The sequence below is a fragment of the Athalia rosae genome, chromosome 6 (genome assembly GCF_917208135.1).
Source record: "Athalia rosae chromosome 6, iyAthRosa1.1, whole genome shotgun sequence".
NCBI lineage: Eukaryota > Metazoa > Arthropoda > Insecta > Hymenoptera > Athaliidae > Athalia > Athalia rosae.
The window spans coordinates 16,017,856-16,034,521 of record NC_064031.1 but is presented as its reverse complement, the minus strand read 5'-3'; the positions used below and the strand labels follow the sequence as shown (position 1 = coordinate 16,034,521).

At 38.0% G+C, this 16,666-nt stretch overlaps 2 protein-coding genes across 5 annotated transcripts in view; one reads left to right on the top strand and one right to left on the bottom strand.

Annotated features, from left to right (window-relative positions):
- Window positions 1-3,750, top strand: part of LOC105688619 (dual specificity protein kinase CLK2) — a 28,611-nt gene extending 24,861 nt beyond the window's left edge. For 2 of the 3 annotated variants that reach the window (XM_012405070.3, XM_012405068.3), the window contains 5 exons: window positions 187-277; window positions 371-541; window positions 834-978; window positions 1,133-1,383; window positions 1,994-3,750. In XM_012405070.3, coding sequence (XP_012260493.2) covers window positions 187-277; window positions 371-541; window positions 834-978; window positions 1,133-1,383; window positions 1,994-2,209 — 874 coding nt within the window. In that variant the 3' untranslated portion in view covers window positions 2,210-3,750. The remainder of the gene's footprint in view (window positions 1-186; window positions 278-370; window positions 542-833; window positions 979-1,132; window positions 1,384-1,993) is intronic. The other variant, XM_012405069.3, reaches the window with a different exon arrangement.
- LOC105688620 (NADP-dependent malic enzyme) lies at window positions 3,633-16,540 on the bottom strand. Of its 2 annotated transcripts, none has more exons than XM_012405072.3 (8): window positions 15,974-16,540; window positions 11,492-11,660; window positions 6,041-6,199; window positions 5,603-5,965; window positions 5,212-5,523; window positions 4,750-5,118; window positions 4,374-4,668; window positions 3,633-4,167 (listed from the first exon to the last, which is right to left on the bottom strand). In XM_012405072.3, the coding sequence occupies exons 1-8, from the start codon at window positions 16,048-16,050 to the stop codon at window positions 4,052-4,054; spliced, it is 1,860 nt and encodes a 619-aa protein (XP_012260495.2). In that variant the 5' UTR covers window positions 16,051-16,540; the 3' UTR covers window positions 3,633-4,051. The 2 variants fall into 2 exon arrangements, with proteins under 2 accessions (XP_012260495.2, XP_012260494.2); XM_012405071.3 differs by lacking the exon at window positions 15,974-16,540 and adding an exon at window positions 12,731-12,916.
- Window positions 16,541-16,666: the final 126 nt, after the last annotated feature.

Sequence of the window (16,666 nt, the reverse complement as noted above, 5' to 3'; positions counted from 1 at the left end):
TTAGAATAGTGAATCACGTACGATAAATTCTAAGGAAACTAAATTTGCCACTTTATAGTCAGAAACCAAGTAATTATTTTTACGCCCTCCCTTGGGTGTTTCGGCATTACGCTATTTTCGACGCCGTTTTATTCAACAAATTAATCGGACAAAATCTAACCGCTGTTCGTTCATTTTGTTTCACAGCTTGTGTGTAAAAATGTTGGATTGGTTCGACTACCACGGTCACATGTGCATCGCCTTTGAAATGCTCGGACTGAGCGTGTTTGATTTTTTGGTAAGTTCGACCGCATAATTTATGTTATTTGTACACAGAATCAATTGTGATAGCTTTGAATTATTTTGATCGCGATTTTATTCCATGTTCCAGAGAGACAACAATTATCAACCCTATCCCCTGGATCATGTGCGGCACATGGGCTACCAGTTGTGTTACGCTGTGAAATTCCTCCACGACACTAAACTCACGCACACTGACCTCAAGCCAGAGAACATACTCTTCGTTGACTCTGATTATGACTTATCGTACAACAGTAAAAAGGTAAGATATCCAAACATTGGTCACGTCTATCTTACTTCGTTGCAACTGATGTTATTCGTCTACTTTTCCCTATAATTTATCCTTGTCAGCTTATGCATTGAAAAATTAAATTTTTACATCACTTTCAAATGCTGTCCGAACAGAAGCTTTCGCAAATACGAGCGTAATAGTACAATCCATGATTATTGTTTTACTTCTAATAATTTTTTCGTCGCCTACAATATATGTTGCACTTCGAAAATGGATTTTCACCCAGCAACACATGTTCGTATAATATTTACCTCTATAAAAGTTTCTTTTCTTCAAGAGGATGGATGTAAGGCGTGTGAAGAGAACAGATATCAGACTAATCGATTTTGGCAGTGCTACTTTCGATCACGAACATCACAGCACAATAGTTAGCACAAGGCATTACAGAGCACCCGAAGTAATTTTAGGTGAGTTGACTTCAACACAAGTGAAACGATCGCGATCTATTATCCATTTCATAAGAAGAAAATCACCGTTCACTCCATTTTCTTCTTGAATTTCAAACGGCGATATTCATCTTGGTTTGAAATGAAGAAAGAATCTTGATTACTTGGTTCACAGAATTAGGGTGGGCACAACCCTGCGATGTGTGGTCCATTGGATGTATCTTGTTCGAGTTATATTTGGGCATTACCTTGTTTCAAACCCACGACAATAGGGAACACCTAGCAATGATGGAGAGAATACTGGGAACGATTCCGCATCGTATGGCACGTAAAACCAAAACTAAATACTTCTATCACGGTAAATTAGACTGGGACGAAAAAAGCTCTGGCGGAAGATACGTCAGAGACAACTGCAAACCCTTACACGTGAGTTTTTACATTTTTTTTTTATTTAAATCTACCGCTCGCAATTTCTATGTATTACTCGCAATTTCCATGTATCGCTCGCTATTACCATATATCGCTCGTAATGTCCATCCATCGCTCGTAATTTCCATCCATCGCTCGTAATATCCATCTATCGCTCGTAATTTCCATCTATCGCTCGCAATTTCCATTTTGTCGTTTTCCTTGTTTCCTACTGTCTAGCACGTAGTCCGATTAGTAATACAATAATCGTCTGTAATATCCCGACACCGAATATCTGTGCGCTTTAAATTAGGGGTGGCGTTGAGCTTCTTTTACCTCTAAGATGTTTGTCAACAGCGATTGACCCTTCCCAATGTCATATACAGCGACAATATGTGGAAACCGGCCACTAGTCAGGCGTACATAGTGACCAGTTTTCACGAGTTGTCCTGGTATGTTTCCCGCACGCAAAAATTGCTTGATAATATCGAAAAGAGCATGTTCGTCATACCCGACGATAAATAATAAAGATGTTGTCAATTTCCGTCAGCTTTGCTAACCGCTCTAAATGGCAGCTATCGTCAACGAGCTGAAGCAGTATATTATCGATGTACATAAATCGTTTTAGCGTTATTTACTCTCGGATGACGAAGAACATATGCAGCTGTTTGATTTGATCGGGCGAATGCTTGAGTACGAGCCAACCCAGCGTATAACATTGAAGGATGCTCTGAATCATGCCTTCTTCGACGCTTTGCCCGCATCGCAACGACTACCGGATCTCCGGGGTACCGGTGACCATTCTGTTCCGACACACGAGCGATCACACTCGTTATCGCGATGAAGGTAGAGATGGGACCAATTATTTAGCTAAACGAACACCCTCTCGCCAATGTTGCTTCGCAATTCCGCCGATGTAATAAATATGATCCCTGATAATCGGTTCGATCCTAAGTGTAATTATCGGAGTAATTTTGTCTCATATTTTAAAAACTTAATGACATTTCGCTGCTAATCAAAGTCAAAAGCAGATTTAGTTCTCCAATAATTGAAGGACTTCGGCCGTTGATGTGTTCTCGGTATTGATTGAACAACGGTTACACCCACCCGCGCAATTAATGACTAAATAATTAACGATGACAGAGTCTTGGTGCTGGCACGTAAGATCTGGTGTTTACGTTTAGTTGAAATAAGTGTCCCAGTTTATCTAAAACCTATTTTAAATCCACTCAAATCAATTTCTGTACATTTTAATATTTTTATTTTATCACTCTGTATCGTCATGCAGAAATTTTTCAAGTTTCAAATACAACTTGTTAAGAAATAATGAAAGGGCGATCGTTCGTTGTGGGATTTAGGAATTATTTTACAATGGTGTCATCGTATTCTCAGAGTAGCTGAGAATCTCGAAGATAGCGTTAAATTAGAATTAATTTAACCTGAATTTCGAAACCCTGCATCAGAAGAATCAAGAAGATGTTACGAAAGTTGTAACGTCCTATCGATGGCAGGTTGTGATAGTACCTGCTATTGTTTCACCCAAACGAAGTACATTTACTTGGTGGTAACTTTGTGTATATATATATGGATATGTCTATATGAAAATATAGATACATATATTTCTTGATGAATTAATTACATAAGAGTATGATAGCCAATGGATCATTTTCCGTTATTTGAATTTGTTTTCGAATTTTAAAGAGGACTGAGTTCGTTAACGTTTCTATGTACGAGGTTTTCTTTCTTTTTTTTTTTTTTTCTTTTTTTCTTTTTATAAGTGAGCGATTGAATGAGTTCTGAATTTTCGTTCCAGTTACGAGTACTAGACAATTGATATTAAACGAAAAACCGTTCTGTATATGATGCATAATCTCCTTACTTACATAGGTATAATAATAATTACCAATTTTAACTTCTTATTTATGTAAATATGTGATGTATAACGTCAGTTGTGATTCAAAAAGAAATCAATCTTTGACTTGGTTTTGCCTCAATAATAACTTAACATATATTAGCAATTGACATCATTTTATTCTATTTTCAGTTTTTTTTTTTCTTTTTTTTTTCGTACACCAATGAGAAAAATTACCATTCACTAGATCATACATCTAGCAATTTCGTTTCAATAAGTTTGAATAATGGTTATCGGTATGATGAATTCAAAATAATAATAAAACAAAAATACCAAATAATGAGAAAATGTATATATAAAAATTTATACATATATGTATACATGCCCCGTATTCGACGATGAAAAGCTTTTAAAGTAGGGGGATCATTATTTTATTGTATCTGTACAATTGATAAAAAGGTTGTGTAATAATACACATACATACCTATGAGAAACGATACGATTAAAAATATATTACCTTAAGCACAGTATAATTTACAAGAGTCAACAATTTTCTTTGCTCCAATATTAAAAGTTGGCGTGAGATATTAATGAGATGTACATACATCGATGTCTGATGTTTTTCACCCGTTAGATTTTTTCATATTTCATTTTTCTTTTCACTTATTTTCTCACAGAAATAATTTAATTAATAATTAAATAACATCTGGATAACAATTCATTGCCTTAACTATTTGTTATCAATATATACACTGACAAAAATTCAATTATTTAGCCTGAGTTAAAGAATTAGTACATCAATTAGTGTTATACTCATGGTTTGTTAGTATTATTTCACGGTTGGGGCCAGGGGTAAGTCGGAGGCAAAGATGACTTGTACTTCGTATCGTAAAGTTGTGCCTTTATGAAGTCTTCGTATGATTTTGGTTCGGGAAGAACCGTTGCGACTTCTGTAAAAATTAAGGTACAATCAGATGTCTCGTTTCATGAAAAAAAAAACAATGCCTTCAATTTTCTTTTTCAAGTTATCATTTTCACGCAGCATTGTTCGCTCGCTGGGAAGCGACTACTTGTTCATTCATTTATTTATTTATCTATTTTTCATATTTTTTGTTCAAATTGTTTTCTGCTAAAATAAAAGTATAGTTTTACTTACTAGACTTGTAAGCGTACTCCATGACTTTGACGGCTACCTCAAGGGAGCACTTCTGAATGTCTTGGAGGGGTGGGTAAAGCCCACCGCTGGCGAGATCTGCCTCCGTAACAATCGCTGCTAACGCGTCAGCAGCGATTAGGAATGTTTCTTCAGGTATGACGCGCATCCCGGCGCACACCGCGCCGAGAGCTATGCCCGGAAAAATGTAGCTGTTGTTACCCTGACCAGGGTGGAAGGTCTTGCCCTCGTAAGTCACCGGCTCGAATGGCGAACCGCTCGCGAAGATACATTTGCCCTGTGGTAAGAAAAATACAAATAATAATTGTGTAATTGTGAATTTGTGAATTCGTGAAAAACTACGGCGTTTTCCGCTCACCTTGGTAGCTATGTAAGCTTCCTCTGCGGTGCACTCAGCTTTGCTCGTTGGATTGCTGAGAGCAAAGATAATTGGCTTTTCGTTATTATTTGCCATTTCTTCAAGTATCTCCGTTGTAAACGCGCCCTTGATGGCTGCGGCGCCTATAAGTACGCTCGGTCTCGCGGTTCTTACAACTTCGGCGAGAGTTCTGATAGGAGCGTTGTCCCTGGCGTAGTGAATTTTATGCTCCGTTACACCACCTTCCGGACGGTCTTTCACAATTAAACCTTTAGAATCTACCATCCATATTTTACTCTTAGCAACGTCAGCGCTGACTCCTTCCTTTTGCATCGCCATCACACAAAGTCCGGCGATTCCAAGAGCAGCCTTTAATCAAACGGGAAAATTTTTCGGGCTAAGTAGGAATTCGATGATTGCGAAAGACTCGGTCGTGATAACGAAAATTTACAAAAGACTGACCTCTCCAGCGCCTTGGAAGACTATCGTGTTGTCAGATAGTTTTGTTCCGGTGACCCTCAAAGATGCGAGGAGTCCTGCGACTGCAACCGATGCGGTACCCTGAATGTCGTCGTTAAACGTACAGTAGCTATCCCGGTATTTGTTCAATAGTCTGAACGCGTTCGAGTTCCCGAAATCTTCGAATTGAATCAGAGTATTTTGTCCGTAACGCTTGACAACCGCCTGCATGAATTCCTCGAGAAAATCGTCGTACTCCTGACCCGTTACACGCCTCTGCCTGTGGCCGATGTAAAGAGGGTCATCGAGGAGCGACTGAAAGAAAAACGAAAAAACAATCATTAACAAAGTCTACCGCGATTACTCCGAATAATCGTCGGTGAATTTACGTTACCTGGGTGTTAGTGCCGACGTCAAGGGTGATGGGGAGACATTGATGGGGTTTTATCCCCGCCAAGGCCGTGTAGAGGGACAATTTTCCGATTGGGATTCCCATACCGCAAGCGCCGAGGTCACCGAGTCCCAAAATACGCTCTCCGTCAGTGACGACTATCGCTCGAACGTCGTGTTCGGGCCAGTTTTTAATTACATCGTAAACGTGACCCTTGTCATAGATGCTGATGAAAAGACCTCGGGGTCTCCGATAGATCAGACCGAACTTTTGACAAGCCAAACCAACCGTTGGGGTATAAACTAGCGGCATCATTTTTTCAACATTTTCTCCAAGGAGGCGATAGAAAAGCCTCTCATTTCTGTCCTGCGAGTAAAAATTACATCATTTTTATACGGTTGTTTGAGAGACTTGCGAATTCATGATTATCGTGCGATTTACCAGCAATCCGGTGAGGTAGATATATTTCGAAAGATCGTCGGTATAACGGTCCAAATTCAAACGGCAAAGTTCCAGTTGTTCCTCTTGCGATTTTACGGCCGCAGGAAGAAGACCGTGAATTCCCAGTGTCTGTCTTTCCGCGATCGTAAATGCCATTCCCTGAAACATGAAAGGTGTAATACGTTCAATTCTGCCGACGAAAAAGTGGGTGTCACTTTCCGATGCCTAACTTTACCGTTTCCTGCAATTTTTATAAAACAGTATACGAATTTTAGAGTCAAATGTTTGTCACCCGTCGCTTATCGATGACGTATGTAATTGTAGAGTAAATGAAATGCGGAATCATTATGTGAATAACTCAACGTTGGCTGTAGATTGTTTTATCTTACATTCGAATTGAAAAACTTCATATATCATGTTGTGATTAGATTTTTTTCAATAATAACTCGTGAATATATCAGACCCACTCATACAGTCTCCAGATTTGAAGACCTTTTAATTACCTTTAATGGGGTTCATCAGGGGTTATAAGAACTACGAAGTAAAGTTAAAGCGATAACGTTGGTCAAGAACCGAGGAGCATCCGGAAATCATTGATCTCATGAAAAATCATTACGCGTTTCAACAAAAAATCTACGAAGATTATCTGCATACTCTCAGAGGAAATTTGAAATTGAAATTTCCTCTAAGACGAAAATATTCTATTCCTCATGTCCACATCCTGTAACACTACAAAAAAAAAAAAAGCGTCATGCGGTGTTTGTGGGGGTAATCATGGAAATGTTCTAACGTAAAAGAATTGATTTAAAGACGACCTTGACAAAGTCACTAAAACATGACGCAACTCCACTTCTCTTGGACGTAAATCGTACTCATGCTCACATTACATTTCTGTGTCAAGATTCAAAAAGAAAAACGTGCAAACCTCAGCTGTGGGTGACGGTGAAAGGCTATAGAGAAACATTCTGTGCAGCGGGGTACAATCATGAGATAATCGTTCAATAAATCAAAATCATTTCTAGTTTCTGACAATACACAGATATTAAATTCACGCTTTTACGGGACGTAGCCCACGGTGCGCGAACTGTACGATAGATCTGCAAAAACTGCATTTTTTTCCTCATCGTCACTGTCGTCGAGGATCTTAAATATTGAAAGAATCGTCGAAATAGAATAAAATAATACGCTTGGATCTCATGTGTCATTTCGTGCTGAAGGTAAGAGGTGAGAAAAGATTCCGTTGATACCATGATCTAGATTGATCTACATTGATCTGGAGCAAGGCCCGGGCTCAGTGATTGGCGGATGTCGAGAGCGATATGTCCGGTTAGTTTGTCCGAATTTACATGCACCTCATGTAATGTTATTTTCGATGTAACCCATCGCCCCAGTTATTTATTAGTTCCTAAAATAGGAGCTGAAAATTCTTCACATTTCGTACAGAAATGTCCGTCAAGAAAAAAAGCTTGCGCGACTCCGTTAAAATTCCGAACAATCAAAGATGAAAGAATATTTTAATCGCACTCTGCACATGCAAAGCACTTGAGGTAGTTCATGACCCTGTGCGTGATCGATTGCTACTTTTTTTATTTCTCTTACCTTCGGATTCCCTGGCCGTCAATCATACACGTACATAATCGTACTGCCCACCTTCTTACGCAAGTTTTACATTAAGGTCCCACCGATGATACACTCGTTTAACGATATAACGGACATCACTCTACGCCAATCGATTATTTCTTTGAATCAATTCGTATAAATCAAAACCGATGAATGGAAAGCTCTACGATAACGAAAACGTATAACAGCTTTTGGATCAATTTTTCAATATTAATTTGCAGATGTATCAAAATAGATGTTCGAAATATCTTCTTTAGTTTCTAAAAATACATACAAATATTTTATACGGTAGTTTCCGTAATTGAAATGAATTTTCATGATTAAATTTTTTCAGTCGAAATTATACGACGACCATAGCTATAGGTATACGCATATGAAATCCGGCTGAATAATTTATTGTTGCCGGAAGATGAGACGCGAATGAGAAACGAAAGTGGGGACATAGGTCATCGATAATCCGGCAGGAAATTCCAATTTATCAAATATCATATAATTGAATCGAAATTTCGTACATACGCGATGTTACTTAACGTTTCGAACGGACGAAAAAAGATCGGTCGAAAGCTCTGGCTAAAACGAAACGTCGAAGATCGAGATAATGGGTAAATGGCGCTAATAATTGTACGTACAACAATCGACCGCTGTCCCTGACCCATATTTTTGTCAATTATTTCTCCATTTACTCACTCGAATACTTCGAACGATCAATTTCATGGACGGATGCTCATTATTTTGTTGAACTACATATTAATATCGGAAAAGTATCGTATCGATTCGTTGTATTTTTTTTTTCAACAAAAATAAAAAAGGGTACGCACATGTAAATCGCTTTCTATTTTGCATTTAATCGATTCTACAAATCCAAATCATATGTCGCATGGCAATTTTATAGACTATACCGATTATGCGTTTGAGAACGAGCTAATTAGCTGACGGTGTCCCTGGTAATTATTTTTGCGTCTGACCCCGTAAATGGTGAATCGCAATCGTACAGCTTATGTAATATAGTCGAGCGAAGGTATACGTGCAATTTTTATCATCAATTGTGCATTTCTCATCCACTGCATCAAGAATTGAAAAAAGCGAACAAAAAAAAAACCATTGAATTTATTTTGTGCTGTATTTCGATTTCAGTTTTGATATCACTCTTACACTGCATGTTGTTCACGTAATCGCGGGGTGAGCAAAAAAATAAATCTGATAGATTGCCGATCGTAGATAGGAAAGTTTCCAATAAATTTTATCTATAATCCGTGGGATTAAATTAAAGAATAATTAAATCGAAAATTCTAGACTAAAAATGTGCATCCGATTGCGATTAAGGTTACATAATATTTGTCGCTTGAAAATCCGAGCCTACAAATCTAACGCCATACAGACAATGGCATAGTCAAAGTGCATATGCAGAGGGCAATTATAATTGATCAAAGGTTCGAGACTCCCGAGTCTACATGCATATTGTTATTCGAGTCAGACGTTACGGTGGGAATGACATCCTTGACCAACGATAAATTAACGTAATCGCATAAACAAATGTTTGAACTATTTTTGTACATGCGGAGAACGAACGTCGCGCGATAATCGTGTATTTGCACTGGAGAAAGTTATGGACTCTCAATTAGTAGGAAAAGCAAATGAAACGGTACATGTGATTCCTCGCTATTTGAACTATAGATCGCTTTTCAAAATTACCAGAAAATGGTTAGCCTGATATACGATTACGAATTGAATGTTTGCTGCACTAATGATTTTTTTTGCTTTCTTCTATTCACTATCGAGATATGATCAGCTCATCTAACTGCATAGAGTTTTATAGATGAAAAAAAAAAATAGTTAAACAAAATGTTGAGATAAGCCAACTTATCCGTTCATAGTACTTTTCCCAAACCGCAATGGATACCGCATGTCGGTCTCAGTGTTTCTGTCTGCATTTACTTTACAATTTTATCTAAAATTTGTTTTTTTTTTTTAATCGCATCTCCGGAATTGCATAGATCGGAACAAGGGATGATAAATGATATCCGTGTTTGCATAGACTACAGGTGCGCTATTATAAGTTACGTGGAAACGCCATGTCAACTGTACATATTTATTTGAATGCTTACGTGAGTTTCTTTAACGTTGGGGAGTTTTTATATGCTTGCGAAGGTGATTGAATTGCATTTGGTTTGTGCTTTTTGAAAAGTGAAATTTATATTTGTTTGTTTAGTCTTATATATCGGTACCCTTCCGTCGATCGCCAAGAGGGCTTCGGGAATTCTTGGCACGTGTTCCTCTTGTCTAGGAACGAGGGTCCACCATGTCCTTTCCGTTATATCCGCCATAACAATTAGAATAATTTCAACAACAACAACAACAAAACCAAACACCCTTAATGAAAAATGATTCTACAGTTCACACACAACGTACTGAAATGATTCTCATACCGTTCTCCGAAATTTATGGTAAATTATAACAACCCTTGGAAACCGTTGCTTGGAGAAACTTCCTAACCAAGTACAACAGGATCGGCTACCCTCGTTCGTTGCGGCTTTAGACTTTGGTACCCACTTCCCGTGGTTATACGGATCAATACACCTTGCCAAGCTCGCACGTTCATCGCATTGCATAACCTAGCCTAACTTCATCTTTCGCGGGTGTGCGTCTATAGGCACGTGCACAAATTTCCGGTCAAATGGGAACCGACTTCGCCCCAACCTTGTCTCCGACCTTCGACCCAATGCCCAATATATGTGTATGCGCATATAGGATTAGGCCCGTCCGTATACAGTTGAATTTTTTTAATTTTGCAATGAAATTCAGCAGACCCTGTGACGGCAATATATGAAATAGGATGTAAAAAATTGCTTTGTTCTATGGTCCTAGGAATTATTCATCCCTGAAATGATCGGTCTGACGCGTTTCAGACATACGTTCAAAATTCAAAGTTCTCGAGTAATTATTTCATCCAATTAATTTGCGTCTACATTTGTCTCGATCATGAGGTGAACAAAGTACGTGAAACGAAACCTTTCATTGTGCAAATCTAATTAACCGTTTGCTCGGTTTTTCAGTTTAGTTAGAATCATGTCCATGTTTGTAAAACATATAAAAATCAATTATGGACACCTGGATTTGCTCACCTATGTCTGTACAATATTCTGCTTCGTCACCTCCAGAGTTACACTATAGGTAATTGTAAAATGACTGTTCTTAGAATCAAGACGCGCGATCGTGGGATTTCCTTTATTCAGTTCCTGCTTGAGGTTGCGTACGCAAAGAGATGATGACTTAAACTTTTTAAAATCCTCGTGCAAACATACAGAAAGTATCTTATCCTATTCCAGCGATTTTTTATTAGCAAACTCACCGGCTCTTTATGAAAATATATTTCTTTATGTGCGTACTGCGTACGTCGGTCATTTTTCCAAATTTAGAGTGGTGTATTTCCGGACCGTTTGATAAATTTTTCAATAACGCAGACTTCGGTTAAAGTAGGCGAAGCAGGTCGGCAATTAATTTTCGTATAATTTTCATAAATTCACCCTCGGATAATCGTGTGAAAATTGAATGAAAGAACATGAAACAGACGTAGTTATTGAAAGTGGGCAAGACGTTAGCTTCGATGATTGAAGTATAAAACAGCGTGGGTTATTTATAAAATTGTAATGGACTTGATGCTAACTAAACTTACGTATGCATGAATTCGTATGTTTTAATGTAATTGGCGTAGTGGTCAGAAGACGAATGTAGAACTCAATCGGCCTTCCGGCATAATGCATGCTAAATGAATCGATATATTGTAAAATAGTTTTTTTGAAATGAATGAAGATCGAGGGGTGGGGTCCCTACCTTGTTCAATTGAGGGTTTCTTATGTGGTCCAGACCGCTGGTGAAGCCGGGAGTTACGGAATCTCCAGGACCTCGTTGTCCAAGTTGATCGCGTTCAAGACTCGACATGGTGCTTTCGTACGTCCTGCCTTCTCGGGAACTACTGTCACCTCGGTTCTTGGCTCGAACCCTGCAACTGACAAACTAGAAACGATTCCTAAATATCACGTAGCGGTTATCAACCAGCGCAGGCGCGAAGAGACCGTTTTATGCGAGGTTTTTATGACATGCAGATCCGGAGCCTCTTCGGCGTCAGCGTCGGCGCCGCGACCGCGATTCATTTTTCGATGTACTTCAAATTCGCGAGTATTATATTATTGAAATTATGACGCTACGCAAGTCGCCGATTTGCACCTACGACGAATTTTGCCGATTTCCTTTCTCTCACGCGTCAATAATTTTCTTGCCGCGATGAAATATCGTCCCCCGAATCGACGACGCGACGCGACGAATTTTTTTAATCGAGGAAAAACTTTATTAGTTTCCAACATCGTAGGATTTGAAAATTACGTCATCAGGTATCGCGGAATGGCGTTATTGTTTCTCGTGTTATTGCGTCAGGCTGTTTGGAAAATTTTCCTCACGACAAAAATTTTATTCACCCGTCGTGTTTCATGCGAATAAAGTAGATTTTTAACTCTAGGATTGCGATTTCATCGCTTTGATTCTCTGTCAATGTTCGCCGACTCCCTGTCGAGTGACAAAACGTGCGCTGTAGACTCGATTCAAAAGATTTCGTGGACATTCACTCATGTAAAAAAGTGCGCACCAAAACCGCAGACATTTAAAATTTGACGCCTCAAATAATACGTGAGCTAAGGAATGACGTCGCCTGAAACAGCTGATTCCGGACGTTCGAAGAGTGGGAAAGAACAAATTCTCTTATCGCTACGTTGCGGTTCGTTCTCGTAACGCACTCAATACAACTGTCAAGTTTAAATTAATTTTTATCAAACTTTTCCATTTTTTTTCTCTCCTCTCAAATCAATTTGCGTTACTATCTCTTCATTTTGCCGGAAAATTATTCTCCTTGTATCGTGCGTCATTTCATTCAAATAAATTTATTGTACAGTTTCAAAGGTTCGTTATCTCCGCCGAAACATACTGACCAATATCGATTGAAATCTTTGAATAATAATCTGAATCACGATCAATATAAAAACAAATCAAAAACGAATTATAATCTTAGACTCGCCTCACCTATTCTCGTCGTATCCACAACGATCGTGAGCGGAGATGTGGAAAATTTTGGTATCACGGTTATAATCGAAAATCTGACAGCGTGAAAATTTTTTACAATCAGTCAGCCTGAAAAAAATTTTAGTTGACATATTTCACGCGGCGATTGTTAGTGATTATTTATCGGTGACGTGCGATCACGTGGTTTGTTGAAAACTCCCCCTACTCTGCCTTATACTGTGTGGAAATTTCCGATTACGCTCCTAGTAAATTAAATATTGTATAATCGCGGCTACGCTCGGTCGTTTAAATTTTCTCTCAGTCATCGACTTCCCGCAACTGACAGACCTGCACTTTGGCTAAAGCGTTCTCATCGTCTACGCAGATGTTCCAACTCTGTGGCGCATGCCCCATTCGGTCTTTTTTCTCTTACTTCCCTTCTTTTTAATTTTTTATTATTAGACACCCGTTACGCACTACTATACTACATCTACGTTACGAATACTGACCAAGGAGAAGAAATTCCACTTGCGTAAGATCAGAGCGCAAAAATTCAGTTCGGATTCGTCCGCAGAATTTAAATTACATTTTTTCTCTTCTTTACGTAAGATCATAGCGAAATTTCGAAGAGCGGTACGTTTGAATGAACAAAAAAAAAAAATTGATCATTTCCTCAAACCGCTGCAATTGGATAACATACGTGATAATTCATTAAAATTGCATAATCGATCGTACAAGACTTGCGTCGACGTTCTCATTTATTTTAATTAACGTGATCGAGGGTCACGAATATATCTCAGAGCGATTTAACTCACGTGATTCTTTTGAGTGACACCCACGTGTTTGATAGGCGATCATCAAAGAGGGCATCACATATATTTATATTGCCTACTCGGCAGGACTCTTCGTTTGATTTTTCTCTCGTTAATCTTTATCGTATAATTATCGTACGATTTGCTAAAGCCAATGATAAAGGGCATTAGAAACATATGTATAACACAGACGTTGAACGCTCGTAATAATCTCAGCGGTAGTAACAGCGTGTGGAATTATGCGGATTTACTTTTTTTAAAAACTTTTGCATTTTCTGATCAGTGAGTCGAGTGAAAGGTCATCAGATGATGCTAATTGCTAATAGAAATATATATACCTATACTTTCAAATTATTGAAAGAAATTTCTAAAAACATATACACGATACATATGTTTCGATGAATGAAAATATCCTTTCACCGACGACCAATTGTAATATTGTCCAATTGTGAGTATGTCTGTACAATTCTAACGAACACGGATTAGAAAACTATCAAACGAATCGAACGATCGATCGCAGCGTTTTACGTATACACGAAATCGGGTCGATGAAACGGAAAGCGAATACTAGACACGTATTTTTTAACGTGCGGAATTGCTACAGGTGACAGGAAATTACACGTGCGGCCTGTCAGGGACAGGAAAAAGAAAAGAAATAAAAAGAAGAACTTACTGGCGATTCATCCGAGCGAATCCGTCAGTGCGTTTTTGTGAAAAATCTCGCAACATGATGGAGAAGAAAAAAAAATTAAGAAAACGTTAACCAATTCTTTTTAAGAAATACATCTTGCAAGATCCGAAGGCGAGTGCTCATTTTCTTTATTTTTTTTCTTCTCTTTTCTTAATGATAACGTTTTGTCGTTAATTAGAGGAGCAACGGATTTCCTCCTTGTACCTGATCTAACAATCGACGTTGTGCTTTCCAATCGTGAGAATTGCGAGTCACATAAGAGCCGTAATATGACGCTTGTTTATCCTGATTTTTGAAGAAGAAAAAAAAAACTTTGAAAAATTTATGTATCACACGAATGTCACATTTACGGAAACAAGTGCCCCAGGGCCGCGAGTCGTATTGCGTCATTTGCATGATAAATTAGTGTAGATTTTAGCGCGAATATATGAATACGTGTAATAACCTGCATGCGATCAATTTCAAGGTCCACATTTATACAGATTAAATTACAATCATATAACCGCAATATAATCTCAGAATTTTCTTATCCCGCAGGTGTTGTCGAAGTATATTATGCATAATAACGTTATACGTATGCGGGCATGTTGCGAACATGAAATACATCGTCGTCAGGTTTAATTATTCAGCAAGGAAAATTACCCCCCTCCCTTAATGATCCGTGTCATTTTCTTCTTGATTTTATCACCCGTCAAAAATATCCACCCTCAAGGTGTGCGAATAAGTCGTCTGAATTTCCCGAAGTCATGAAAAGTCGAAACGATAACGGATGATTATCAAATTCAATGCGAAAGCTAACTATTAAAAAAATCGACTCGCTATTATCAGTTGTCGATAATCGTAGCCTAATTATTGTCATTATAGTTATTTTATAATCAAGGTTCGATGATACGTATACCGCGTATGAGATCTGCAGATTATTAGTCCCAACAGGAACGATAGGTGTACGAAAAAAATAACGTATATTTTCGCAGCACAATTAATTATTTCTTCGTTTATCAAGGGCGGATATTAACACGCGATTTTGATTAGATGCATTTGTTATAAATAACATAATAAATAATATTATTCGCAACGTAGCTAACATTAAGCGCTCATATCGAGTGTGTACATAATTTGAAATTCTTTTATGTTGAAATTATATCGTTCACAGTGAGAGGGATAGCTCATGAAATATAATTATATTTTTTTCACAATTATAATTGAATATGTATGAAGAACAAAGTTGTTTTCTTTGCTCATCGCAGATTATATTGTAATGAGATTTGAGACAGCTATGTACATCTATCTTTGTTTTCCCCACATATTCATATCGAAAAAAAATAATTATAACAAGATTGATTAATTATTTCTTCTCTCGATGAACGCGTACACACGATTCTACAGGTCCTGCTAAATTTTTTCTGCTAAAATATACTACGATACGATCTATGAATTCATGTACCTATATCGTACATTATATTCGTGGACTGACCGTCAATTAAGTTTCACTTTCGCGCTCGTGTAATATTAGGAAATCGACGAACATTGACCTGAATGCATTGGTGAAAATGAAAAAGGAGCAAAATTCTACTAGATCGTTTCTATCTGATCGTTTTCAATGTTAAATTCCATTCTGTATGTGTGGAATGTACATCCGGCGTTATTGCGATTCAACTGAGAAATCTTCGATGATTCATTCAAAACCAAAAAAAAAAGTCAAGTCGTTTCATTTTCTCGTTTTATGCATAACAAAATGTAATAAAAAAAGTTATCGCTCACCCTGACATCTGCGTTTGCGTTACACCGATGGTACCGGTGTATAAATTTTGCGAATCTTTGGTATTGTTCGCCCCCATCGTGGGATATTCTTATTACTTTATAGATTTGAATGAAAATTTAGATCGCGAGGATTTTAACTGTTTCGACTCGAAGCGACGTCGGTCGGATTTTCAAAGCTTTTTCGTTGAAAATCAAACGTGAATTTATCACGCGAAAAAATTTATTCAACTATGCTCGTTGGTATTTTATGACAACCGGCAAAGAAACTCTAGAAAACCGATACACTTGACTCGTTTTACAGAAATTGATAGTCTAACACAGACGGAGGACTAATACGGAGTGATATGGTGGGCGCGAAATGTAATAACTTTTATACTCAGTGATAACAACGGCGATTTATGCACGGTCAAGAATGAAGAAAAAGCGCGGTTTGATTATCAATCGGTTATGATTAGTTTTTATACATCAGTAATAATCGGTACTATCATAGTTTAATTTTACATATTATTGGAAAAACATCACGATGCGGTTTTGATTATTTATTGGCCTTGTATCGACACTGGCGGTTAATTATTATCTGTTTCTTTTTGCCAATTGATCGGTTCAAATAATGTAGAATGTGCACACGTCCAACGTGAACGTGTTGCGGATGTCTACTGTCGAGATTGTTTAAAACGCTCCGCTGTTGACTAT